At 39.7% G+C, this 26,813-nt stretch overlaps 1 protein-coding gene across 1 annotated transcript in view; it reads right to left on the bottom strand.

Annotated features, from left to right (window-relative positions):
- The window catches only part of LOC124787862 (cationic amino acid transporter 2), a 437,092-nt gene that overhangs the window by 65,215 nt on the left and 345,064 nt on the right, over positions 1–26,813 (bottom strand). Inside the window, exon 6 of the mRNA XM_047254825.1 lies at positions 6,762–6,866. Within this exon, the coding sequence (XP_047110781.1) occupies positions 6,762–6,866 (105 nt within the window). The remainder of the gene's footprint in view (positions 1–6,761; positions 6,867–26,813) is intronic.

Raw genomic sequence — 26,813 nt, 5'->3', positions numbered from 1 at the left:
GGTAAGGAGTCATTCCAATACCGAGAACGGAAAGACATACCTTAGGGGGAAAAAAGGACAGGTATACACTCGCACACACATATCCATCCACACATATACAGACACAGGCAGACATATGTAAATGCAAAGAGGTTGGGCAGAGATGTCAGTCGAGGCAGAAAAGTACAGAAGCAAAGATGTTGTTGCTCTGCTAATCTCAAGTTGCCGCCCCTCATACATCACCTTTGTGTGTGTGTGTGTGTGTGTGTGTGTGTGTGTGTGTAACGCATCTGTTGACCTGTGTGCCAGGACTTTAGGGCACCAGTTGTGAGTAGGGTTTGTTAACTATTGTTGTAGTTAATAAATTTCTATGGCCTTGTTATGAATCACAAAAAGTAATTGTCTGTATTTTCTGGTTGCATGAATCATGATGGGGAGCAAAAAAAGCAAAAAGGCAAAAATTCAGGAGAAATTTTGGCAAGTAATAGGAACTGGATGCAGGTTATGTAAAATTTTCCATAGTAAGCTGTTTTGTTCGGCACAGCAAAGGTAGGGCGGCTATGCAAGTTGCTTGCATGGTTGCACTTGGTAGTGCAGCTTTTGATGTAGGTGGAAACCTTTTTCTCATTATTCCCTTCCTTCAATTTTATTTGCAAAAAATTTACATGAGTTTTGCAATGTGATACACATTGTCAGTGAAACAAAAAGAACTGTAACACAATAGTTTGTGCATCATAATAGATGTAAAACAGGCTTTGACATCAGGTAAATTACAATTATCGAGTGTAATAATTTTCATGCAAAATTTTTCCATTTTTTTTTTGAAATATTATTTTTTTGCATATTCATATAAAATGGCCAAAAAATATATGCACATTGTTGATAGCGATAGCAAAAACACAATCAACCAAGATGACATAGAATTGTGTGATTGAACAATTGAAGTTCAGGCCCCATGCATGCCTACTAAGGTTTAAGTAGGTCAGAGATGAGTGTTGCAGGTGTGACAAATGATAATGATGTTCCACAGCACAATAACCTTGACAACACTATGTTTACAATTGATGAGACAATGTTGCACATCTCCCAGAGTGACATACCACTCTATGAATCAAACCTTGGAGGGCAATTACAATATGAATTTTGACAACATGTTACAAACTTTCACTTGGAAAGTACAGCTGACAGCAACCACAGTAGTACAACTGACACACTGCTATGGCAGTTACTATCTAACAAACATGAAATTAGGTAGTATCAATACAAATTTCAGTGATAAGACACAAGATATGAACATGATAAAACAGCAACAAAACACTGTTGCACGGGATCTAAATATAGTGAAACAAGAACAAAAACGAAAACAAGTATTCAATGCTTTTCAAGACACGGTCTCACAGAAGTTTGATGACTTAACCAAAAATTTTTGCACTGAAATCGACGAAAAATTGAATGATATGAAAAAACAAGTAATGCATGAAGTACTTTATGAAGTTAACAGTAATATTATGGAGTTAAGACAGAAGGTAGATTCTTTTAATGACTATCATGCTCTAGTAGAGCAACAGAAAGAAAATCACAGAGACAAACACAAACACTGAAGCCACACAAAACCAGTTGTGTTTGACAGTAAAAAAGGTAACCACTGAAGTTATCCAAGTAAACAGAGAACATGAAGGTGTACCTTTAGCTGTAGAAGAGCTTACTTTAAGAGTAGCAACATTAGAAGTTGACTCAGCATGTCCTAAGAATGAGAGAGAGAGAGAGAGAGAGAGAGAGAGAGAGAGAGAGAGAGAGAGAGAGAGAGAGAGAAGAAGATCAATGAAAATCTGAGTGATATCAGTAGTCAAGCTGAAGAAAGTACATTAGACAAGGGTAATACCATTGCAGAGAAATCAGTAACCGATTGTAAGTTATACACAGGTGTAGCAGAACAGGCTATTCATAAGAAAGAAAATGAAATCGTGAACAAAGGTAAACATTAACCTACAAGCCGCAGAAGATTGAATCCACGATCTTTTAGAAGAAAATGTTACCAGATCTCGAAATATGTACGTAAATAATACACAGGCTACAGTGAATGAACTACAGCCTGTCAGTATCCATCCACAAATTGTCATGAGTCCGACAGCAGGTACTAGTGACAGTTCTAGAGTGCTAAATGTAAACACACCCACAACTCCCACACCTGAACATTTACCAACCAGAATTACAGGTAACTCCAGTAACAACATAAATACGACCAAAAATGCCACATGTTATCAACTATTTTTGCAGACAAAGGTCTGCTGAGACATTGACAGTTTCCTACATTCACTGCCGAAGGTAAAAGAATGAATCCAATAGTATTTATCAGTGCTTTTTGTTATGTGTTTCCATGCAACTGGACGGAAGCATAGAAAATCAGATTTGTCATTGGATATATGCAAGGTGACATTCTTTTATGGGCAACTGAAGTGGCCAAACGTTGAAAAGTGGCCAAACGTTGAAAAGTGGCCAAACGTTGAAAAGTGGCCAAACGTTGAAAAGCGGCCAAACGTTGAAAAGCGGCCAAACGTTGAAAAGCGGCCAAACGTTGAAAAGCGGCCAAACGTTGAAAAGCGGCCAAACGTTGAAAAGCGGCCAAACGTTGAAAAGCGGCCAAACGTTGAAAAGCGGCCAAACGTTGAAAAGCGGCCAAACGTTGAAAAGCGGCCAAACGTTGAAAAGTGGCCAAACGTTGAAAAGTGGCCAAATGTTGAAAAGTGGCCAAACGTTGAAAAGTGGCCAAACATAGCAACATTTACATCCAATTTGAATGAGCTTTCCTCAACAAATACTGGTCTGAGGCAGTGCAAGAATGACTTGGACATGAGGTTTTCAATCCCACACCATTTAGTGGCAAATACAGTAGCCTACGTGGATACTTTGAAAAATACCTGAATAAGACACACTACTGGACAAACCCAATATCACAGGTAGACGTTTTAAAAAATTTGAAAAGTCGTTTACCATCGCACAATAGAGAAAAATTAGTTATAACACAAGAGTATGACACTGAATATTTTCTGTCAGTGCTTGATTGTATTGACTTAATCTATGAGAGAAGACTTGTAGCCAATGGAGCGACAGAAAATCAGGCACAACAACAACATAGTTATGTAAATCAGTCAATAAAGTGTGATCCAAACACACAGCAAGGATGCTACACACAACAACAAAGTTACATACCCAGAGGTAATGAGTACGGTATTGAGAACGGAAAAAACAAATGATTTAAAAGAAATTTTCGAAACAACAGGAGTAATTTCAATGCATGAGCAAGTCACACACCACCACCACAAGGCCATATGCCGTACGTGAACAGAAACAGTCAGCCACAGCAGTGGCCGATGTGCAGCAACAATGTCATGCCTTACACTGTACCACAGCGGATCTTTGGGCAGCAAAATGATGGCACAGCAGCCAATGACACAAACTGGTGAAGGACCCACACAGTACACCATCGGAAAACACCAACTGATTGTAGGTAAGCCCCAGGCTATTCACCTCTCTGGGAGTGGGGGCAAAGTGAAACTACAAACATGTTTTATAGGGTTTGACAAACAAAGTGACATCACGGATGATTTGTATCAACATGAGTTAGATACAATAGATAAAATCTGGAAGAACAAATAGCAATCGTTAAGGTGAAAATATTTAATATTCACACACAGTTAATTTTAGATACAGGTTCAACTACCAACCTAATATCAAATGCATTTTTCTGTGAACTGAAGAAGAGAGGCAAATTCCCAACCTTTCCTGTCCAAAATTGCAAGATGCAAACTGTTACAGGCAGTAAGACTAAATTGGTTAAACATCAGGCATTTCTTCCATTACAAATTGAAGATTTTGCACTGAAGTGCAATTTTCTTATAATTTACAAACTTATAGTTAATTGTCTTATTGGCATGGACACGTTTAGAAAATACAAAACACAGATTGACATAGTCAATGGTAAGTGCCATACTTATGTAAAGGATCAGATTTTTTTTCTATTGATTTAGTCAAAACACCTGATAAAAGTAACAGAAACAAACCAGAGTCGAATGTAATAGTACAATATCCCTTTCCAGGTGTATATTTCACAAACAAATTTGTTACTGAACAAGAATCAAACACTGAGGTTAATTATGAAATGGTAGAGCAGAAACTAAGTGAATCACCGATACTAAATGATATGCAACAACAAAAACTTTCTAACTTGTTATTTAAGCTTGCAAATGTTTTCAGTAAGGAGCCAGGAGTAATCAAAGACTATGAATATAAATCTGAAGTCTATCCACATGAAACATTTTGTGTAATGTCATATCCTATTCCATTGGCAAATCAAGAGACAGTAAGGGAAGAGATCGTTCATATGATTAAATGGGGAATTATACAACCTTCATTTTCAACCTATTGCAGTCCTATATTGCCAGTAAGCAAACCTGATGGTTCTGTAAGATTATAGTGCCAGTACACACAAGACCAGACAACTTGGACGAACAGCTTCTTAAGTTTTACAATACAAAATATTTCTGCATACTCAATTTCAAGATGTCCTACTGGCAAATACAGCTCCATGACGAAAGTCGAAAATATACAGAATTTGTTTAAGGTGGGACAAGTTAAAAATTCTGTGTTCTACCTTTTGGACTGAACATTAGTGCAGGCTTGTTTATATCCACATTGGACAAGGTTTTAGGACCAGAATTGCTTAGCAATGTCACTGTTTATGTAGATGACCTGCTAATAGCCACATCCACTTGGTTAGAATATATCAGGCTCATTGAACAGGTGTTTCATCAATTTACAGATTACGGAGTAACAGTCAATTTAAAAAAAGTCTAGTTTTGGTAGGGAGCAAGTCAAATTTTTATGACATGTGTCAGAACAAGGTATATTACCTAATCCAAAAAACTTTATGCCATACACAACTGTCCAGCTCCAAGGAATAAAAAACAACTAAAAGTTTATTTAGGACTAGCATCCTTTTTTCATAAATTCTCACCACAGCAACTAATGAACAGTGATGCACACTCAACTTGCTTAAAAAAATAAAATAAAAAAAAAGGCCTTGGTTATGGCATGATAAGTGTCAGGAGGACTTTAATAACATTAAGCAGGCATTAGTCAATGCAAACATTCTTAGCCACTCAGACATGTCCAAGGATTTTTGTCTATGCACAGATGCTTCATATCAAGGGCTGGGGGCACGCTTGTTCCAGATGTGAGAAGAAGAAGAAGAAGAAGAAGAAGAAGAAGAAGAAGAAGAAGGTACAGAAGTACCCAAGGTCATCAGTTTTGCCACTGCCACTGCCTGCATCTATAACTGAAATGTAAGAGAAGAAGTCCAACAGCCTAAAAATTCGTACAAGGGCAGAACATTTCTAATAACACAACTGTATTATCCTTTTAAATGTTTTTCATATGTATATATTATTTATTTATTTATTTTCTTTATTTTACACACAATGAACATCACTGTAAGGTCAATGAAAAATTACCTGCCACAATAAGAGGAACATTAGCCACATCACTTTCAGAAGATAATGGTCATTCTCACAGATCAGTACAAGAAAATGTTGATGTTCTATTACCATACCACACACCATACCCCATACCATACACCATACCCCATACCATACATCATACCCTATATCATATTGTAGGAGCATTCATGGTAAGTTCCAAAATTAGTCTAGGTTGTTAAAAGTTATAATGTCCACATAATATTAGCAACAGAAAGTTGGTTAAGGCTGGAAGTGGATAGCAGCAAAATCACCAATTCAAACTGGAATATTTGTATATAATAAGGATAAGCTACACACTAATGGTGGCAGTGTATTTATTGTTATAAAGATCAGTATGTAGTGATGCTATTACATTATATGAATGTGAAATAAACTGGATGCAGGGAACCACCAAAGGTGAGTTAAACAAGGTAATTAAACATTTTAATTGATGAAATGAGCAACTATAAAAATGAAGCAGGGAAAGAGGAATACAGATGTCTAAAAATTGATCCAGATAGAAAGTGAAAAATGGCTAAGCAAACACAGCTAGAGGACAATGCACGGCTGTAGAAGCATGCGTAACTAGGGAAAAGACAAATGCCACCAACAGGGAAATTAAAGAGGCCATTGGAGAAAAGGGAAGTAGTTGGACAATACCAAAAATTAAGGTGGCATGTTAGTACCAAGCAAAGAAGGGAAGGCTATAAGATGAAAGGAGTATATGGTTTTTACAGATTTAGAGAAAGTTTTTACGGGTCTCCTCAGTGCTCGTTCAGGATGGATGAATGAATGAATGTAGTCAGGAAAAAAAAAAAAAAAAAAAAAAAAATTCCCTAAAGATGATATGGAATAAACTTCTTGAAACATTATTTCCAGACAGCACTGCTGCATAGTTCATAAACTAAGATTTCATTAGTGAAATCCACCAAGAAAACATTAATTTATGTTAACACTACTGATTCAGATTGGAACTGTGAACAAGCTGCGAGTACCAGAGGACAGAAACGTTACTGGGACAGGTACACTTAATCTTCGACATTAGCATTTATATGCAGTGATACAAAACTTTTGTCCAATTAACTGCTTGTTATAAAGTCTCACATTTCGAACATATCACTGATGTAACTGCATTTCATAACTTTTTTAAGCAAACATTTTTTATCTGGAATTTGCATATCATTTAACAAATGCAGTTCTCAAGGCTACCCATCTGCATGTGTGGATTTGTTATAATTGTGTACATAATAAATGAAGAGTAAATACCTTTAATTGCTCCAGAAATAATAACTATCAATATCACTGTTATGTTGATGCCGGTAAACACATTATTGAAAAGTGTAGATTCTTTTACCCCTGTTGAAAGAATACCTAAAAGCAAAAATATACATCACAATTAGAAACAGATGTCTGAGAAAGTAACTAACAAGTGTAGCATACAACTTAAAACAATACCAGTATCTGGAAGAATAAAATCCCTGATGAGCTACAATTTTGCTATGGAGTAAAGGCTCCATTCTAAATGTCTAGATTAGCAGTCAGTCAGCCCTCATAAGGATAAATCAACATGTCACATCCAAAAGCCATTTCTCAATTTTATGAACATTTTTAAACATCTGACTGGGTCAGTTAAATAATGTCTTCAGTTATGAAAAGCATATGTAATATAAACTCTAATGTTATGATCAATCTTTCAAAAACAGCATTTATAAAAGTTAGAGTAATATGTAATTGTTTTAGGAGGACAGAAATTTTTTACATAGCCAAATTTGGTAAAATTAAAGATTCATAATCAGTGTGGTTCGAGACATTATTATGGTGTATATACTAGTCAAAACTGATAATTTACTGTGGCCAACGTCTAGAACCTTTTTTTATACTTTCCAGGCATGCAAGTCCATAGCTTCCTTGCAAATGTACGTCAGAACACATCCACTTTTGTTACATAAAACTGATAACTATTTTCTTGTTAAGACTTGTGAACTGCACTGATATTATAAGGGGCAACCAAAAAAAATGAGCCGGAGGCATAATTACAGAAACCAGCACCTGTATGTTAAACATATTTACCCTGCTTGTTGAGACACTTGTCCCACTGTGACACAAAGCAGTGAATGGTTGTCTCATAAAATTCTTGGGGCTGCGATGTTAACCAGTTCTGCATGTACAGCTGGACATCGTCATCTGAGGTGAATCGTTTGCCTCTCAGAGCCTTTCAGAGGGGACCAAAAATGGCACAATCACAGGGGGAGAGGTCCAGACTGTATGGAGGGTAGCCAAGATCCTCCTCTGCAGGAGTGCTATGACTGTGTTGGCCATATGGGGTGCATTGCCACGGAGCAGAATGACCCTACGGGTGAGATTGCCTGGTCCTTTTTTTTCTGATCGCTTGGCAAAGGGTGGTCAAGGTTTGCGAGTAATGCTGGGCATTCACTATTGTCCTGTGCTGCAGGAAGTGAATCAGAAGGGGACCATCTTGGTCAAAGAAGAACATCAGCATAACCTTTCCAGCACTCCTGTGGATGATGATGTCCAGCCATATGTGTGGAATTGGTTAACATTGCAGCACCAGGAATTTTATGAGACAGCCATTCACCATCTTGTGTCACTGTGGGACAAGTGTCTCAGCAGCAAGGTCAATACTTTAACAAACAGGTACTGGTTTCTGTGATTATGCCTCCAGCTAATTTCTTTTTGAAAGCCCCCTTATATATGAAGCTGAAACATAATAATTTGTACTCTAATCCATCTGTTACATTTTCTACTCCCAAGAACAGTTAAAATTTTTCACCATTTCATTCTATATCTAATGCAGTTGCACACAATATGTAAGATTTACAGGAATATATAAAATTGTTATTTAAATTTACAAGCTCAATTATGACAATATTTCAATTGTTTATCTTTACCTTCCTTGCTCCAATGATGCAAGTGGTTTTAATGGAAGCCTGAGTAATTAATAGTTACAGAAAACTGAAGTTACAACAACAGCATATAGTGGTAAAACATTGTGGGCAAACAAGCAGCAGGGGAGATATTATTAATAATCATTGAAAAGCAGACATTCTCAGTTATTTGAGGATGTATTTAGAATAATCTGGAATTAATTAACTTCCAAAATACAGGACATCAAAAGTTCAGACCCTCAAAATTTCATCACCTATTTTGCTTTAATGACTGCAAGATTCCGAACTTTGGTAATTTAACTCTGTTGTTTATTTTTCTGGATCAGACAACACCTCTCACTCATTAATTCCATTAATAATGAAGATTTTGAATGATTTAGAATCATAAAATACTTATTTCAAGAAGGATGCCATACTCGTAAATAGGGGACTTCGGATGATCCTTAATAATAATGTTCCATGTAATTTTGTGGACTACTAATCCTAAACCTTTTTCATAAACAATACAATAGAAAGCCTTATGAGTTCATGCAAAACAGTAAAACCTAAACTGGACGCATTTCGAAACAAAGTATTTGCAGAAACCACATCATGTTCTTATGCTTGTCCTTAAACAGTCACCCCTCCCCCAAAATTGGCAGTTTATGCCAATAGATCATACATGTTTCATCATCATCATTGTCATCATCACATTGGGTTGACTAAGAAAGTCTGTGCATGGATATCGTACAGCTAACATCTCTCCGTTGGATCTCAGAGTCTGGGATCATGTATGTTAAACTATCTACAAACTGTGTTCACTGGACAGTGTTGTTAATGCTGGTGGTAACACTGAAAGTTATTTCAGGTGCACTGTTACTCGTGTGCATGTTACCGTACATTACACCACTGGGAACTTAAACCAATACTGTGTACTATGAGTTTCCAACTTGGCAACTGCATTTTTTAGTTTTCAGACAAATATCATACATGCCATCTTCTGGCAAAGATGTAATCTATTGCACTATGATGGTGTTTAATGATTGTGATTCTTATTCCATGTCTATATGCATGCATAACATGCATAAACTGTGATTTGTAAAACAGGAACTGACCATCAGCTACAGTATACTGCAAATAAAGTGGAATGAATCACCTTTAAAATTCATTTCTTGTCTGGTCTATATGATTTGGCACTACCCTTAACAGCATCAGTTTGCAGGATATTTTTTCAGTACAGCAATTCTAATAAAGCCAAGTGCAACATCAAACTACAGATAAGCAGAATGTCACAAGGTTACAATAGATTACATATTTGCCAGAAGATGGCATGTATGATATTTGTCTGAAAACTACAAAATGCAGTTACCAAGCTGGAAACTCAATAATTATTTGGCAAAAACCAAAATCATTATATTACAAAAATCAAGACTCATTCACTAGCTTTTTTGTGGCTTGTGCACCCTCACTCAGTTATAAAACCCTTTAATAAGATTATTTTGGGTGTGTGATAACTGCAGAATTAAAAGTTAAATTACTATCATCACAATTGCCACTAAACACATTATTAAATAAGAAGTCTAGATTATTTTACCCTGATTAAAGGCAGAATGGCCAGCAACAATAGTTACTTAAGAAAATACATTCTTTGTCTGAAGAGTATGATCATGGCACTCATCGGAACCTTCAGTTCACTTGTAGCAATTACTAAGAGGCTATTTGAAGACATTATACAGAAGCTGACGTTCTGGAAACTTTTTGAATCTCTAGAAATCATACCAAACAAACCAAGATTCTGTATTTGTATTTTTGCTTCATGAACAGGTCCCTGCTGTGTTTGATTACGTCAAACCAAAACTGATATTAAACCTCAATCTTCATCATGATACAGCCAAATTATACCACCAACTGATAAATCTGCAGTGAAATTCACAGTTAAAATTTCCAATAAACAATGAGTTTAAAAGGTTTGTCTTCCAGTGGAACATTTCAATCTAGTACACAGTGTAAAACGCAAAGTAAGTTTTTCCTAGCATTAACAAAACATTAATACTTTTCCATCATCATACACTGATAACCTAATAAGAAACAATTTTTGGTGACTGCACTTAACAGTAATTAAAGCAATGGTTGCATAACTTTGAATTTATTGAATGACTGAATTCACTGAATCACTAGTAGGCTGTATCCATAGAAAGAGATACTTGCTAAGTCTGAAGGTAATAGTGCTTTATTTAAGTCAGACAGTAAGAGTGAAGGCAACCTTTGTAACTAACTCATACAAACAATGAAAAAAGTGCTGTTACTTGAATGGTACATTAAGAGCATAGTACAAGAGCTGAGGTTTTTGTGCAGCATCATATGGTGTACAGAGTGGTGAATAGCAGGAATGGTTGCTGGAGAGGATACATTCCTTAAGGCCACATAGCAAGAGCATACCGTCTTCAGACACACATTATAGGGGCAAAAGTTATTCTTACTATCAGCCAACTACAGCCACCAACATAACAATTCTCACAACAGAAATATTGAAACTGATCTACATTTTGAGAAGAGACTACATATAATTTAGGAAATGAAAACTTTTGAAAGATGAGTACACACATACAGTTTCTTCTAACAAATCTCAATCAGATGGGAATTTGTGAAATTAAATCTCTCTCTCTCTCTCTCTCTCTCTCTATCTCTTTTTCAGAAGAGCATCTTAATGTTTTCATTGTGCAATGATTGATATACTATATTTTGGGCATACACTCACAGAAATTCCATTTCTTCAACTGATATTTTGGCCATAAAGAAGCACTTGGGCTATCTTCTGAGTCAGCTTACAGATTGCTCACTTGGAAGTTGACTGGCAGGTATACTGCCATAATGCAAGTTGAAGAAATGGATTTTCTGTGGCTGCAGCCTAGCTGATTGTGGTTTTGGAAGGATTTAAAAATGTCTTGAGTTGATGAAACTCACTGTCTGTGCTTTTCTTTGACTTGAGGTAACAAAAAAGGTCAGCAGCAATAAATCAGGTGAATATGGGTAATAAGACATTAATTGAATATTTCTTTCTGTCAAATAATCAATTGCTTAACACTATGTTTACAGTTGGCATTGTCATGATAAAGAATGCTGTGATATTTTTGTTCATTTTCTTGATTTCACTAATGACTTGTGGCAATCAAATTAATGTGAATCTTTCAGTATAGACTGGTCTTCAGTGATCTAAAGCAGTGACCATCAAACTTTTTTTGCTCAAGAGCCAATACAGACATTGTGGGAGGTACCTCGGACTTCATATGTACTGACGTTATCGTCATCGTTGTCATCGTCATCGCAATCAGTCATTATTATCATTTCTTTCCTATCTCAGACGTTATGTCTGGTTAAAAATGAACAGTGACGTGGACCTTGATTGAGCGTGACTTCCTTTTAACTGTACGGTATGTGTTACATTGCATTTAGGAACTTTCGGGTAATTGAACATGTATCAATCAATCTGTAGTTGTATATATACGTTTGGATGCAGCTGTATTGCGCTGATGTACTGGTGGATATTGTGTGGTATGACTCCTGTAGTTGACAGTATCATGTCAACTTTATCCTGATGCCACATGTCCTTGACTTCCTCAGCCAGTTGGATGTATTTTTCAATTTTTTCTCCTGTTATCTTCTGTATATTTGTTGTATTGAGTATGGATATTTTGATTAGTTGTGTTAATTTCTTCTTCTTTTTTCTTAAATTGTCTACCTGTCCATAATGTAGGTTTTTTTTATGTCGATAAATCCCCTTCCTCCTTCCTTTCTGCTTAATGTGAATCTTTCTGCTGCTGAATGTATGTGATGTATTCTATATTTGTGGCATTGTGATCGTGTAAGTGTATTGAGTGCTTCTAGTTCTGTGTTACTCCATTTCACTACTCCAGATGAGTAGGTCAATATTGGTATAGCATAAGTATTTACAGCTTTTGTCTTGTTTCTTGCTGTCAATTCTGTTTTCAGTATTTTTGTTAGTCTTTGTCTATATTTTTCTTTTAGTTCTTCTTTAATATTAGTATTATCTATTCCTATTTTTTGTCTGTATCCTAGATATTTATAGGCATCTGTTTTTTCCATCACTTCTATACAGTCGCTGTGGTTATCCAATATGTAATCTTCTTGTTTAGTGTGTTTTCCCTTGACTATGCTATTTTTCTTACATTTGTCTGTTCCAAAAGCCATATTTATATCATTGCTGAATATTTCTGTTATCTTTAGTAATTGGTTGAGTTGTTGATTTGTTGCTGCCAGTAGTTTTCGATCATCCATGTATAGCAAATGTGTGATTTTGTGTGGGTATGTTCCAGTAATATTGTATCCATAATTTGTATTATTTAGCATGTTGGATAGTGGGTTCAGAGCAAGACAGAACCAGAAAGGACTTAATGAGTCTCCTTGGTATATTCCACGCTTTATCTGTATTGGCTGTGAAGTGATATTATTTGAATTTGTTTGGATATAAAGTGTGGTTTTCCAATTTTTCATTACTATGTTTAGGAACTGTATCAATTTAGGATCTACTTTGTATATTTCCAATATTTGTGGTAACCATGAGTGGGGTACACTATCAAAAGATTTTTGGTAATCAATGTATGAGTAGTGTAGCGATCTTTGTTTAGTTTTAGCTTGATATGTCACCTCTGCATCTATTAGCAGTTGCTCTTTACATCCTCATGCTCCTTTGCAACAGCCTTTTTGTTCTTTATTTATAATTTTGTTCTATGTTGTATGTGTCATTAATTTCTGTGTAATGACTGAAGTTAATATTTTGTATATTGTTGGTAGGCATGTTATTGGGTGATATTTAGCTGGATTTGCTGTGTCTGCTCGATCTTTAGGTTTCAGATAAGTTATTCCTTGTGTAAGTGTATCATGGACTGTGTACGGGTCTACAATGTAACTGTTAAATAATTTAGTTATAATAGAGGGAAACATTCCATGTAGGAAAAATATATCTAAAAACAAAGATGATGTGACTTACCAAATGAAAGTGCTGGCAGGTCGACAGACACACAAACAAACACAAACATACACACAAAATTCAAGCTTTCGCAACAAACTGTTGCCTCATCAGGAAAGAGGGAAGGAGAGGGAAAGACGAGAGGATGTGGGTTTTAAGGGAGAGGGTAAGGAGTCATTCCAATCCCGGGAGCGGGAAGACTTACCTTAGGGGGAAAAAAGGACGGGTATACACTCGCGCGCGCACGCACGCGCGCACACACACACACACACACACACACACACACACACACACACACACATATCCATCCACACATATACAGACACAAGCAGACATATTTAAAGACAAAGAGTTTGGGCAGAGATGTCAGTCGAGGCAGAAGTGCAGAGGCAAAGATGTTGTTGAATGACAGGTGAGGTATGAGTGGCGGCAACTAGAAATTAGCGGAGATTGAGGCCTGGTGGATAACGGGAAGAGAGGATATATTGAAGAGCAAGTTCCCATCTCCGGAGTTTGGATAGGTTGGTGTTAGTGGGAAGTATCCAGATAACCCGGACGGCCTTCAACCCATTACGTGGGGCCTCCCATCCTTCATCAAAGACACCAACCACTTTCTCGAATGCCTGGAATCCTTACCCAATCCGTTACCCCCAGACACCATCCTTGTGACCATTGATGCCACTTCCTTATACACAAATATCCCGCACATTCAGGGCCTCGCTGCGATGGAGCACTTCCTTTCACGCCGATCACCTGCCACCCTACCTAAAACCTCTTTCCTCATTACCTTAGCCAGCTTCATCCTGACCCACAACTTCTTCACTTTTGAAGACCAGACATACCAACAATTAAAGGGAACAGCCATGGGTACCAGGATGGCCCCTTCGTACACCAACCTATTCATGGGTCACTTAGAGGAAGCCTTCTTGGTTACCCAGGCCTGCCAACCCAAAGTTTGGTACAGATTTATTGATGACATCTTCATGATCTGGACTCACAGTGAAGAAGAACTCCAGAATTTCCTCTCCAACCTCAACTCCTTTGGTTCCATCAGATTCACCTGGTCCTACTCAAAATCCCATGCCACTTTCCTTGATGTTGACCTCCTCCTGTCCAATGGCCATCTTCACACGTCCGTCCACATCAAACCCACCAACAAGCAACAGTACCTCCATTACGACAGCTGCCATCCATTCCACATCAAACGGTCCCTTCCCTACAGCCTAGGTCTTCGTGGCAAACGAATCTGCTCCAGTCCGGAATCCCTGAAGCATTACACCAACAATCTGAAAACAGCTTTCGCATCCCGCAACTACCCTCCCGGCCTGGTACAGAAGCAAATAACCAGAGCCACTTCCTCATCCCCTCAAGCCCAGAACCTCCCACAGAAGAACCACAAAAGTGCCCCACTTGTGACAGGATACTTTCCGGGACTGGATCAGACTCTGAAAGTGGCTCTCCAGCAGGGATACGAATTCCTCAAATCCTGCCCTGAAATAAGATCCATCCTTCATGAAATCCTCCCCACTCCACAAAGAGTGTCTTTCCACCGTCCACCTAACCTTCGTAACCTGTTAGTTCATCCCTATGAAATCCCCAAACCACCTTCCCTACCCTCTGGCTCCTACCCTTGTGACCGCCCCCAGTGTAAAACCTCTCCCATGCATCCTCCCACCACCACCGACTCCAGTCCTGTAACCCGGAAGATGTACACAATCAAAGGCAGAGCCACGTGTGAAAGCACCCACGTGATCTACCAACTAACCTGCCTACACTGTGATGCATTCTATGTGGGAATGACCAGCAACAAACTGTCCATTCGCATGAATGGACACGGGCAGACAGTGTTTGTTGGTAATGAGGATCACCCTGTGGCTAAACATGCCTTGGTGCATGGCCAGCACATCTTGGCACAGTGTTACACCATCCGGGTTATCTGGATACTTCCCACCAACACCAACCTATCCGAACTCCGGAGATGGGAACTTGCTCTTCAATATATCCTCTCTTCCCGTTATCCACCAGGCCTCAATCTCCGCTAATTTCTAGTTGCCGCCACTCATACCTCACCTGTCATTCAACAACATCTTTGCCTCTGCACTTCTGCCTCGACTGACATCTCTGCCCAAACTCTTTGTCTTTAAATATGTCTGCTTGTGTCTGTATATGTGTGGATGGATATGTGTGTGTGTGCGCGCGCGAGTGTATACTCGTCCTTTTTCCCCCTAAGGTAAGTCTTTCCGCTCCCGGGATTGGAATGACTCCTTACCCTCTCCCTTAAAACCCACATCCTTTCATCTTTCCCTCTCCTTCCCTCTTTCCTGATGAGGCAACAGTTTGTTACGAAAGCTTGAATTTTGTGTGTATGTTTGTGTGTCTGTCGACCTGCCAGCACTTTCATTTGGTATGTCACATCATCTTTGTTTTTAGATATGTTGAATAATTTAGTTAGATGTGAATCTGTTGAGGTGAACTACTTTAGCCAGAAATTTGCTATTTTATCTTTTCCAGGGGCTTTTCAATTGTGCATAGAATTAATTGCTTGGGTGACTTGATGTTGCAAAATTATCGCTTAGGCATTTGTGGTATCATATTGTATGTGTCTGTTTCTGCTTGTATCCACCGTGCATGTCTGTTATGTTGTACCAGGTTTAACCATATGTTGCTCCAGAAGTGGTCTATGTCTGTTTGGTGGATTGTCTATTTTAATGTGTGTGTTAGCTATTGTCTGGAAAATTTCTTTTGGTTTGTGTTGAATGTTTGATTTTGTTTCCTTCTATTTTCACTTTTGTTGTATCTTCTAAGTCATTTGACCAATGCTTGTAATTTCTGCTTCTTTTCATCTAATTGCTCTATCACTTCCTGTTGTGAGATTTTACCTAACCTTTTTCATTTTTTGTCTGATATTTCATTTCTTATAAATTGTGTTAGCTGTCCAATGTCTTTTCTCAGTTTTTCTATTCTGATCTGTAGCCTGTGTTGCCATGCTGGTTTTGTGGGTTTCTTCTGTGTGTTGGTTGGTTCTGATCTCTGCCTTGCTGTCGACTGTTCTGTTTCAGAATGCTGCCACCATCAGTAATGTAAAAATTGTGATACTGCAGCTGCCTCATGAAGTGGTGGTGTTTCGTCTATATGTGCAGATGATTAACTGATTAATAACAGCAACTGCACTTACACAGGATGTGACATGGCAATGTCCTTATTTGAAACATGCACCACACAGCTTCTGTTACACATTGCTGTGCGAGTTTGAGCACATTCAAAACTGTGGGACCTAACTTTTTTTTTTAGGTTAGTTTAGTAGCAATCTTGCAGTGGATGGGAGAGGAGTGCATGTTCACCTGGCAACTTACTTTTCCAATGGCAGCTCGATCATCATGTGCATTCAGGGAACAGTTTAATACCATGCTTTTCAGGTCATGTTCCTGATTGTAAATTGATTTTTTATGTGGTTGGATACGTTTATGGATACTAGTAATGTGCAGAAAAAGAGCCAGGATCTTCAGGAATGCGCAGGACGCCCTGAGACATCAAGAAAGTAAGGCTAGTGATTTTGCAATGAATTCTTCATGACGACTTTAAATTTCATACAAACAAACTGGTAGTTGTGCACACACTTAATCCAAGTGATTATGATTTCTGGGGGGGGGAGAGGGGGGGGGGGGATGCGTCTCAAATCTCTAGCATAAACCTGCCTTATGATGCCCTAAAAACCTGCCCTATGATGCCCTTATGTTATTCAATAATGAGGAACATCTTCATTTGTCTGGATGTGTGAATAAACACAGCATGTGATACTGGAGTGGCATGAACTTTTGAGTACTTCACAAGCAGCCACTGCTTACGGAATGTAAGGCTGTTTGGTGTGCATTACCCAAAATTGGCATTACTGGCCCCTGGTTTTTCAAAGAGAATGACAGCACAGTTACGGTCACTTCTGAACATTATGTCCATGTGATTGAGAAGTTTTTTTGTTTCAAATCTTGAAGAAATGGATGACCACTTGTGTGAACACTTCCCCCGACCATCTGACCTGTTGGAGAGATGATCTTCAGTGGCCAGTAAGCTTATCAGATTTAGCCCCCTGTGACTTTTTCTTATCAGGTTATCTTAAATCCTTGATGCATACCAATCTTCTGAGGACCCTGCAGGAGCAGCAGAGCAGTACTCGCGCTGCCATTGACCGCACAGAAAGAGACACGCTGGGTCAAGTGGACCAAAACTTCGAATTTCGACTCTATAAATGGATTGAGCAGAACAGAGGCCACCTTAAAGATACCTGTTTAAGAACCTAAAGAAATAAAACTTTAAATCTATTCCTATGTAAAGAAAAGAGCATTAAACTATTATCTCCAATACTTTCTGTTTTATGACTTTTTAAAATAAGGAAGTTCCTGGCCACACCCTGTACTTAATGCATTATACAAGATGGGAAAACTGACAAGTGCTTACTAAATGTTTTGAATGCCATTTTTCTTCTATTCACTGCAATGTATTAAAATGATGTTAATTAATTTAATATTCCTTGGTACCAATAAGTACCATGTCTGAAGACAACTGTCACAGCAGCATGCATTCACCTCCATTTGAAATTTATACCATAGCAGCTGATTAGTACAAATCATGCAGCCCCTGAGTTTTCAGTACTGGAAGAAAACCAGTAAAACGTTCCCCATCTCCTATAGCAGAGATGCTAAGTCACAGATAGGCACAGCACAAAGACTATCACAAATATAGCTTTCGACCAGTAAGGCCTTTTTCAAAATTAGACTGTACACGCACGCGTGCGCGCAACTCGCACACACGGCTGATGTCTCAGGCAGCTGAGGCCACACTGTGAGCAGGAGCACCAGTGCCTGAGACTGCAGGCATGTGTGCACGTGTGTGTGTGTGTGTGTGTGTGTGTGTGTGTGTGTGTGTGTGTGTGTGTGTGTGTGTGTGTGTGTGTGTCATCTAATTTTGATGAAGGCCTTCCTGGCCAAAAGCTATATTTGTGACAGCGTTATGTTGTGCATATCTGCGACTCAGCATCTCCACTATATGGTGAGTAGCAACTTTCCTTTTCACAATATTTTTACATTCCATCCTGGATTTTCCACTGTTTGATTCCCCATCTCACATTCTCTATCCTCAAAGCGGCTGCACTGCTTACCCCTTTGTCCCTGTGGTAAGAGGTCAACTGTAATTAGCTCGTGGGCAAATTCAATTAAAATTTAACATCTTAAAGTATTACTCTAAGTATTATTGTTTCTTAGCAAGCAGGAAAACTACACTCTTAAGCAGCTCATTGTTAGATGGCATTTTTTGATTCGGCTACTGGTTGTTAGATGCATGCGTTTATAAAATGCAGCTGAGAAAAATGAGCTGCAGTTTGATGACCACTGCTCTAAAGCAATGGTCACAACATGCCTGTTGTCATTAAAGAAACAAGAGATCATTTTTACGAAATACTTCAGGAGCGAACCATGTTGTTGGTTTTGGTTCATCTTCAAACAGTCAACAACTGCTTGCTTCTTCATTTCTGACTCAAAGTCAAGTTTTGGCTCCTATTACAATGTACACAGATTTTGCATTTACTCAGTAGAATCTTTTGAGCAGTTCCTTGCACCAAGTGAATGTCCCTGATTTGAGCTTTGGACAATTTCTGTGGAATCCATCAAGAACAGATCTTTTCCACAGCTAAGTCTCAAGGCAAAGTCTGACATAATGCACTCTGTGGTGTGCCTAATGAAGCCTGTGCCTCGTTGTAAGTCAAGCGCCGTCCCCCTTTCATGGTGTTGCACACAACAGCAACATTTTCTGGAACAACAACATATGTTGTTTGACCTTCCAAAAATTCATTACTGACAGAATCACTATGGCCACAAAAGTTTGCAAACCAAATCTAAGGAGTTTTTTCAGAAGGTGATTGTTTAACAAAAGATGAACAATGTGATCTGAGGCACTGTTGTCCAATTAGGCCTTTATGAAAATCATGTGTGCCATCAGATGAAATATCCATTTAAAGGATTACTATAAACAGGGTTGCCAAAAGTTTCCCCAAGTTAAATTCCCTGATTTACAAACAAGTTACAGCATTTTTCCCTGACATATTCCGAGATCTCATGGGTAAGTAAAGACATAAGTTGACAAAAAATGTAACTACTTCCGTATTTCTCCCACATTTTGTTTTTCTTTGTTTTGTTTTAGGGTGCAAAAAAACTGGGATCTTACACGCCCATGTCAAAACTGTGAAACACAAAGACAAAAAGAGGAGTTGAAAATGACTGCATGTCAATCCCCAACAATGGAAGAGAAGGAGACTACAAAAAACAAGGGTGTGGAGAAAGATCTATAGGCGATGGCTAAAAAGGCAATGCCCAATACGCAACCTAGTTAAAATGATCTCCACATAGTGGGAGGGCCAAGAGGTGGCCTTCCAAGCCACTGGGAGAGGTTTAATAACCCGGAACTTATTCCCATGAAGGGAGGACACGTGGTGATGCCAAAGTGACACCACCTCCTGACAGACAGCAACACAGAGATCATCAGAGGGAATATAAGAACTAGTGGGTTGCAGTACAAAGACTGCAGCCTTGTGAGACAGGCCATTACAGGTTAATGGCAATAGCACAGAGAGGACAATGCTGAGGAGTAAACTCTGAGGCACACCATCATTTTCCTATATAAAGGTGTCTGATAAGGCAGACACAGAAGCCCCACGTGCAGAGAGTACAGAGGATACCAGTCCTCCAGTAGGTGTCTTAGACATTCTCCAAATTGAAAAACATGGCCACAGTCTGGGATTTTGGCAGAAAACCATTCAATACATGGGTAGACAAAGTGACAAGATGGTCAACTGCAGAACGGCATGCTCAAAAGCCACACTGTGCAGTGGTTAGTAAATTGCGAGACTTGAGCAGACTTAGCAGATGGGCATGAACCACACATTCCATCACCATGCAAATACAGCTGGTGAGATAGATGGGGTGGTAGCTAGAAGGAAGGTGTTTGTCCTTACTGGGCTTAGGTATGGGTGTGACAGTGGCTTCACACCAGTGCCTGGAAAACATGCCCTCTCGCCAGATGTGGATGTACATATTAATGTTAACAGCATCTGGCCCTGATGCAAAGGATTGGGATGAAGAGAGAGCATGGTCTAGCTCCCTCATAGTTAAGGAGCCATTGTAAAACTCACAATTCTCAGAAGAGAAAGGATTGCCCGAGCCGCCTCCACTCATTTCCAATAAAGGAAGGCAGGTTGATAGTGGGAGGAGCTCAAAATTTTCGCTAAATGACAGCCCAAGGTGTTGGAGATAGCAATAGGATCAATGATGACATCATCTGCTACTGTCAGGCTAGAAAGTGGGGAATGGATCTTGGTCCCAGAGAGCCGTCATAGGTTGGCCCACACGACAGAAGACGGGGTGGACTGTTAAAAGAATTAGTGAAAGAAATCCAGCTAGCTTTTTTGTAATCCCAAAGAATATGATGACACTTTGCACACATATGTTTATAATGAATGCAGTTTGGCATCATAAGGATGATGATTAAAAATGTGGAGAGCACATCTCCGCATGCAAATTCTGTCGTGGCACACCGCAGTCCATCAACAGACCGGGACACAGCATGGTAAATAGGAAGTGGGAGGAATAGAACATTCTGTGGTGGTAAGGATAATGTTTATAAGATGTTCATCTGATCATCACAACTGGGGAAATCATGTTTGTTGAAAGTTGCCAAGGAGGAGTGAAGCCTCCAGTCAGCCTTAGGTAGCTGCCATTTGGGAGTGCATGGATGTATGTTACGAGTCAACAAATGAATAGCACATGGGAAATGTGTCACTGAAGTAGGTGTCAGAAAGAATGAACCACTCATGATGATGGGGAAGGCAGGCGGTGCAGAAGGATAGGTCCAAATGGGAATAGGTGTGCGAGTAGTCTGAATGGATGTGGGTGCACCTGTGTCAAGCCAGAAAAAGTTAAGTTGATTAAGAAGGTCAGCCTCGAAGGCACCTCTCAGGCAGATTCTGGGAGCACCCCAAAAGGGGTGGTGCACATGAAAGTCACCGAGCAGCAGAATCGGGTGAGGTAGCTGCCCAGTAAGCTGGAGGAAGTTGGCCCTTGTGACATCGAATGATGGAGGTATGTAAATGGTACAAAGGGAAAAGGTCAAGTGAGAGAGGAAAAGGCAAACTGCAAGAACTTGAAGATGGGTAGTCAGGGAGACAAGTTTACTATGAATGTCATCACATATAAGCAACATGACTCCCCCATGAAATGGAATGGCGACCTCGGGTGGAAGGTCAAAATGGACAAGGAAGAAATGCGAAAGCAATTTTGTTTCCTGAAGGCAGAATACAAGTGGACGCTGCAATTATAAAAGCAGCCTAAATCATCTGTTGGATCAAAGGCCATGAACATTCCACTGGAGGAGAGTCATGATGAGGAAAAAAATGAAGGGGTGTCACACCAGCAGCTGCTGAGTGCTAGCCTGTGAAGGCTTGCTGCTACAGGGCGCAGAGGCAGGGGGATCCTGCTCCATGAGGTCCACAGAAGCATCAGCTTTCTTCTGCTGTCAGCCTGCAGAGTCCAATGCAGAAAAATGGTCGGTGGTGTGCACTAGAGACACAGGGGCCGGCCGAGCGAAGGTATCACAAGGCAACACCGTAGAAAAGGATCTTCGATTTGGTAAAGAAGAAAGTTTGCCTTTGTTGAACTTCTTCGAATCTTTCCAGTCAGCAAAGGAAGACTGAGATGTTGGTTGGCTGGAGGGATGTAGGAAGTCTTCATGGGAGTAATCTTTCTGTCCTTTCCAGCCTGTCGGTTGTGTAGGTAGTGACTTCACCCATGAGGCGAGTTTGATGGCTTGTTGCACAGCTGGACAAGGGGACTGTGATGGTACCATGACACTGGGTGATTTCACAACCTCAGAGCTGAATTTGAGGTCGCATGTATGTGTGGCCATGTCCTTCATGGAGCAAGACGTAGCAAGACCAGTACTATAAACGCAAGACAGTAGAGCACAGGGTTTGCGACTAGCCAATAACTTGTGAGCGACCATGTAAGTAACTTTTTCTGTATCCAGATCTCCTGCACAGCCCACTCATTGAGATACATGGGACAATCTTGAGAGGCGACATGGTCTCCGTTGCAGTTGATAAAACTGGAAGGAGGCGGCAGACAATCAACCTTGTGCGCATCCCTACCACAGGTTACACATTTGGTCGGGTGTGAACAAGATAGTCTAGTGTGGTTGAAACAATGACACTGGTAGCAGAGCATCAGGTTAGGAATGTACAGTCAGACCATGGTAAGTTCATAGCCTACTTTGATCTTGAATGGATGCACCACTCAATCAAATGTCAAAAAAAGATTTGTGTTGCCAATGGATGGCAATGACACTCTGATCAGGGAGCTATGTTTGGATTTTGGCCTCATTCAGACCATCGAGCAGCCTAGTGTAAACAACAAGAGTTCTATGGTCTCTAAATGAACAGGATAGTTGTGGAGATGCAAAGTGGCAAGCAGTTGTTGTGCTTGAGAATCAGAAGTAGTCTCCAAAAGCAAAGTGTCATTCTGTAAATGAGAGCAAGATTTCATAGGGCCGGTAATTGCATCAACAACTTTCCGAATAATAAATAGATTCGCCGTTGTGAAGGATTGACCATCTGCAGTACATGAAACCATGAGGAACCATGGTGTAGCTGGGACAGTCTTTGAATCATTTGCATCATTTCATTGACATTTTCTTAGACATTGATTATGAAGATGATTGGCTCATTGCGAGAAAACCCTCCCATGATTGTCAGCATCTCCAATGGCATGCTCCTTCCAACTAGGGGGCCCCTTCACAATAGGATGCATCCACTTTAGGTGATTGTTCACACACCTGACAGAGGGGCCAATCAGCAATTTGAGAAGGTAGCAACTCAGGCAGTCTCCTCTCCCTGGGCCTGTTCTATACCAGGGAGTATGTGCAAACCCTATCTGTTGACCTGGGGCTGGGAACTGCACGTTACACAGTCATCTGTTATGCGTCAGACTCATGGGCTGCCCTTCAGGAGTGCAAAGGGAGGAAGCAGAAAAAAGTGGAGCCTTAAATGTTAAAGCAGAGGAAGGACAGGAGAATATGTATAAAGAAAGGAAAAAGGAACAAAAACACCCCAGACATGTTCCCCAAGGGAGGGGAAAAAAATTGTGAGGGGATAGACATGCAGCACGGAAGGGAGAAGATGCTGCAAAGGCTGGGGCCCCATCGTATATTTCTCCCCCATGTGAGCAAAAATCTTTAGTACTAACATCAACATCTTTTGTAATGAACCAGTTTTAGGTGAACAAAGCAAGGAAGATGGCATGTGTGTTTCATTAAGACCACTGTTGTTATTTTATTTCAATAAAACAAAACACATTTGTGACAAAAATACACATTTCCTTGGAGTTGCAAGACAGATTTAAAATACCTTCACTGATTTCAGAAATAACATCAGAAGAAAGTAGGCCTCTTGAAAGAAGCTTTTAATGCAGGGAAAAGTTTTGTAAAACACCACTACAGGTAACCACCAATAAAATGTTGGTTCTACTATGTTCATTATTGTCAGTTGTTAGTCACTGTATTATAACTACTATTTTACAGGTATTGTTTGCTCTTGCTTTTGAGAAATATATGAATACATAGCACACAAACTGGCAGCGACTGTCACAATTTTCTTCTTCTTATCGCCCACACTTTCTCATATAGAAATTATTTTCAAAGTGCCAAAAGTACTGGAATAAATAAAATGTTTGTAAAACGCTGCATTGCACGGTGGACTTGCAGTGAGACAGTTGCAGTTCCTGAAATCCATTGCCCGTGGCCTCTGGCCTGCTGATGAGTGCTGCAGTCCTGCATCCTTGGATAAACCACAAAAATCTGTCGCATTAAGCCACACACCCTCCCTTCCATGAACCATGGACCTTGCCATTGGTGGGGAGGCTTGCGTGCCTCAGCGATACAGATGGCTGTACCGTAGGTGCAACCACAACGGAGGGGTATCTGTTGAGAGGCCAGACAAACATGTGGTTCCTGAAGAGGGGCAGCAGCCTTTTCAGTAGTTGCAGGAGCAACAGTCTGGATGATTGACTGATCTGGCCTTGTAACATTAACCAAAATGGCCTTGCTGTGCTGGTACTGCGAACGGCTGAATGCAAGGGGAAACTACAGCCGTAATTTTTCCCGAGGACATGCAGCTTTACTGTATGATTAAATGATGATGGCGTCCTCTTGGGTAAAATATTCCGGAGGTAAAATAGTCCCCCATTCGAATCTCCAGGCGGGGACTACTCAAGAGGACGTCGTTATCAGGAGAAAGAAAACTGGCGTTCTACGGATCGGAGCATGGAATGTCAGATCCCTTAATCGGGCAGGTAGGTTAGAAAATTTAAAAAGGGAAATGGATAGGTTAAAGATAGATATAGTGGGAATTAGTGAAGTTCGGTGGCAGGAGGAACAAGACTTTTGGTCAGGTGAATACAGGGTTATAAATACAAAATCAAATAGGGGTAATGCAGGAGTAGGTTTAATAATGAATAAAAAAACAGGAGTGCAGGTTAGCTACTACAAACAGCATAGTGAACGCATTATTGTGGCCAAGATAGACACAAAGCCCATGCCTACTACAGTAGTACAAGTTTATATGTCAACTAGCTCTACAGATGATGAAGAAATAGATGAAATGTATGATGAGATAAAAGAAATTATTCAGGTAGTGAAGGGAGACGAAAATTTAATAGTCATGGGTGACTGGAATTCGTCAGTAGGAAAAGGGAGAGAAGGAAACATAGTAGGTGAATATGGATTGGGGGGAAGAAATGAAAGAGGAAGCCGGATTGTAGAATTTTGCACAGAGCATGACTTAATCATAGCTAACACTTGGTTCAAGAATCATAAAAGAAGGTTGTATACCTGGAAGAATCCTTGAGATACTAAAAGGTATCAGATAGATTATATAATGGTAAGACAGAGATTTAGGAACCAGGTTTTAAATTGTAAGACATTTCCAGGGGCAGATGTGGACTCTGACCACAATCTATTGGTTATGAACTGCAGATTGAAACTGAAGAAACTGCAAAAAGGTGGGAATTTAAGGAGATGGGACCTGGATAAACTGAAAGAACCAGAGGTTGTAGAGAGTTTCAGGGAGAGCATAAGGGAAGAATTGACAGGAATAGGGGAAAGAAATACAGTAGAAGAAGAATGGGTAGCTCTGAGGGATGAAGTAGTGAAGGCAGCAGACGACCAAGTAGGTAAAAAGACGAGGGCTAATAGAAATCCTTGGGTAACAGAAGAAATATTGAATTTAATTGACAAAAGGAGAAAATATAAAAATGCAGTAAATGAAGCAGGCAAAAAGAAATACAAACCTCTCAAAAATGAGATCGACAGGAAGTGCAAAATGGCTAAGCAGGGATGGCTAGAGGACAAATGTAAGGATGTAGAGGCTTATCTCACTAGGGGTAAGATAGATACTGCCTACAGGAAAATTAAAGAGACCTTTGGAGAGAAGAGAACCACTTGTATGAATATCAAGAGCTCAGATGGCAACACAGTTCTAAGCAAAGAAGGGAAGGCAGAAAGGTGGAAGGAGTATATAGAGGGTTTATACAAGGGCGATGTACTTGAGGACAATATTATGGAAATGGAAGAGGATGTAGATGAAGACAAAATGGGAGATAAGACACTGCGTGAAGAGTTTGACAGAGCACTGAAAGACCTGAGTCGAAACAAGGCCCTGGGAGTAGACAACATTCCATTAGAACTACTGACAGCCTTGGGGGAGCCAGTCATGACAGAACTCTACCATCTGGTGAGCAAGATGTATGAGACAGGCGAAATACCCTCAGACTTCAAGAACAATATAATAATTACAATCCCATAGAAAGCAGGTGTTGACAGATGTGAAAATTACTGAACTATCAGTTTAATAAGTCATGGCTGCAAAATACTAACGCGAATTCTTTACAGACGAATGGAAAAACTGGTAGAAGCGGACCTCGGGGAAGATCAGTTTGGGTTCCATAGAAATGTTGGAACACGTGAGGCAATACTAACCTTACGACTTATCTTAGGAGAAAGATTAAGAAAAGGCAAACCTATGTTTCTAGCATTTGTAGACTTAGAGAAAGCTTTTGACAATGTTAACTGGAATACTCTCTTTCAAATTCTGAAGGTGGCAGGGGTAAAATACAGGGAGCGAAAGGCTATTTACAATTTGTACAGAAACCAGATGGCAGTTATAAGAGTCGAGGGGTATGAAAGGGAAGCAGTGGTTGGGAAAGGAGTGAGACAGGGTTGTAGCCCCTCCCCGATGTTATTCAATCTGAATATTGAGCAAGCAGTAAAGGAAACAAAAGAAAAATTTGGAGTACGTATTAAAATTCATGGAGAAGAAATAAAAACCTTGAGGTTCGCCGATGACATTGTAATTCT

The sequence above is a fragment of the Schistocerca piceifrons genome, chromosome 3 (genome assembly GCF_021461385.2).
Source record: "Schistocerca piceifrons isolate TAMUIC-IGC-003096 chromosome 3, iqSchPice1.1, whole genome shotgun sequence".
In the NCBI taxonomy this organism is placed as follows: Eukaryota; Metazoa; Arthropoda; class Insecta; order Orthoptera; family Acrididae; genus Schistocerca; species Schistocerca piceifrons.
Note: the sequence above shows the minus strand (reverse complement) of the source record. Positions and strands in the feature narration are given on the sequence as shown.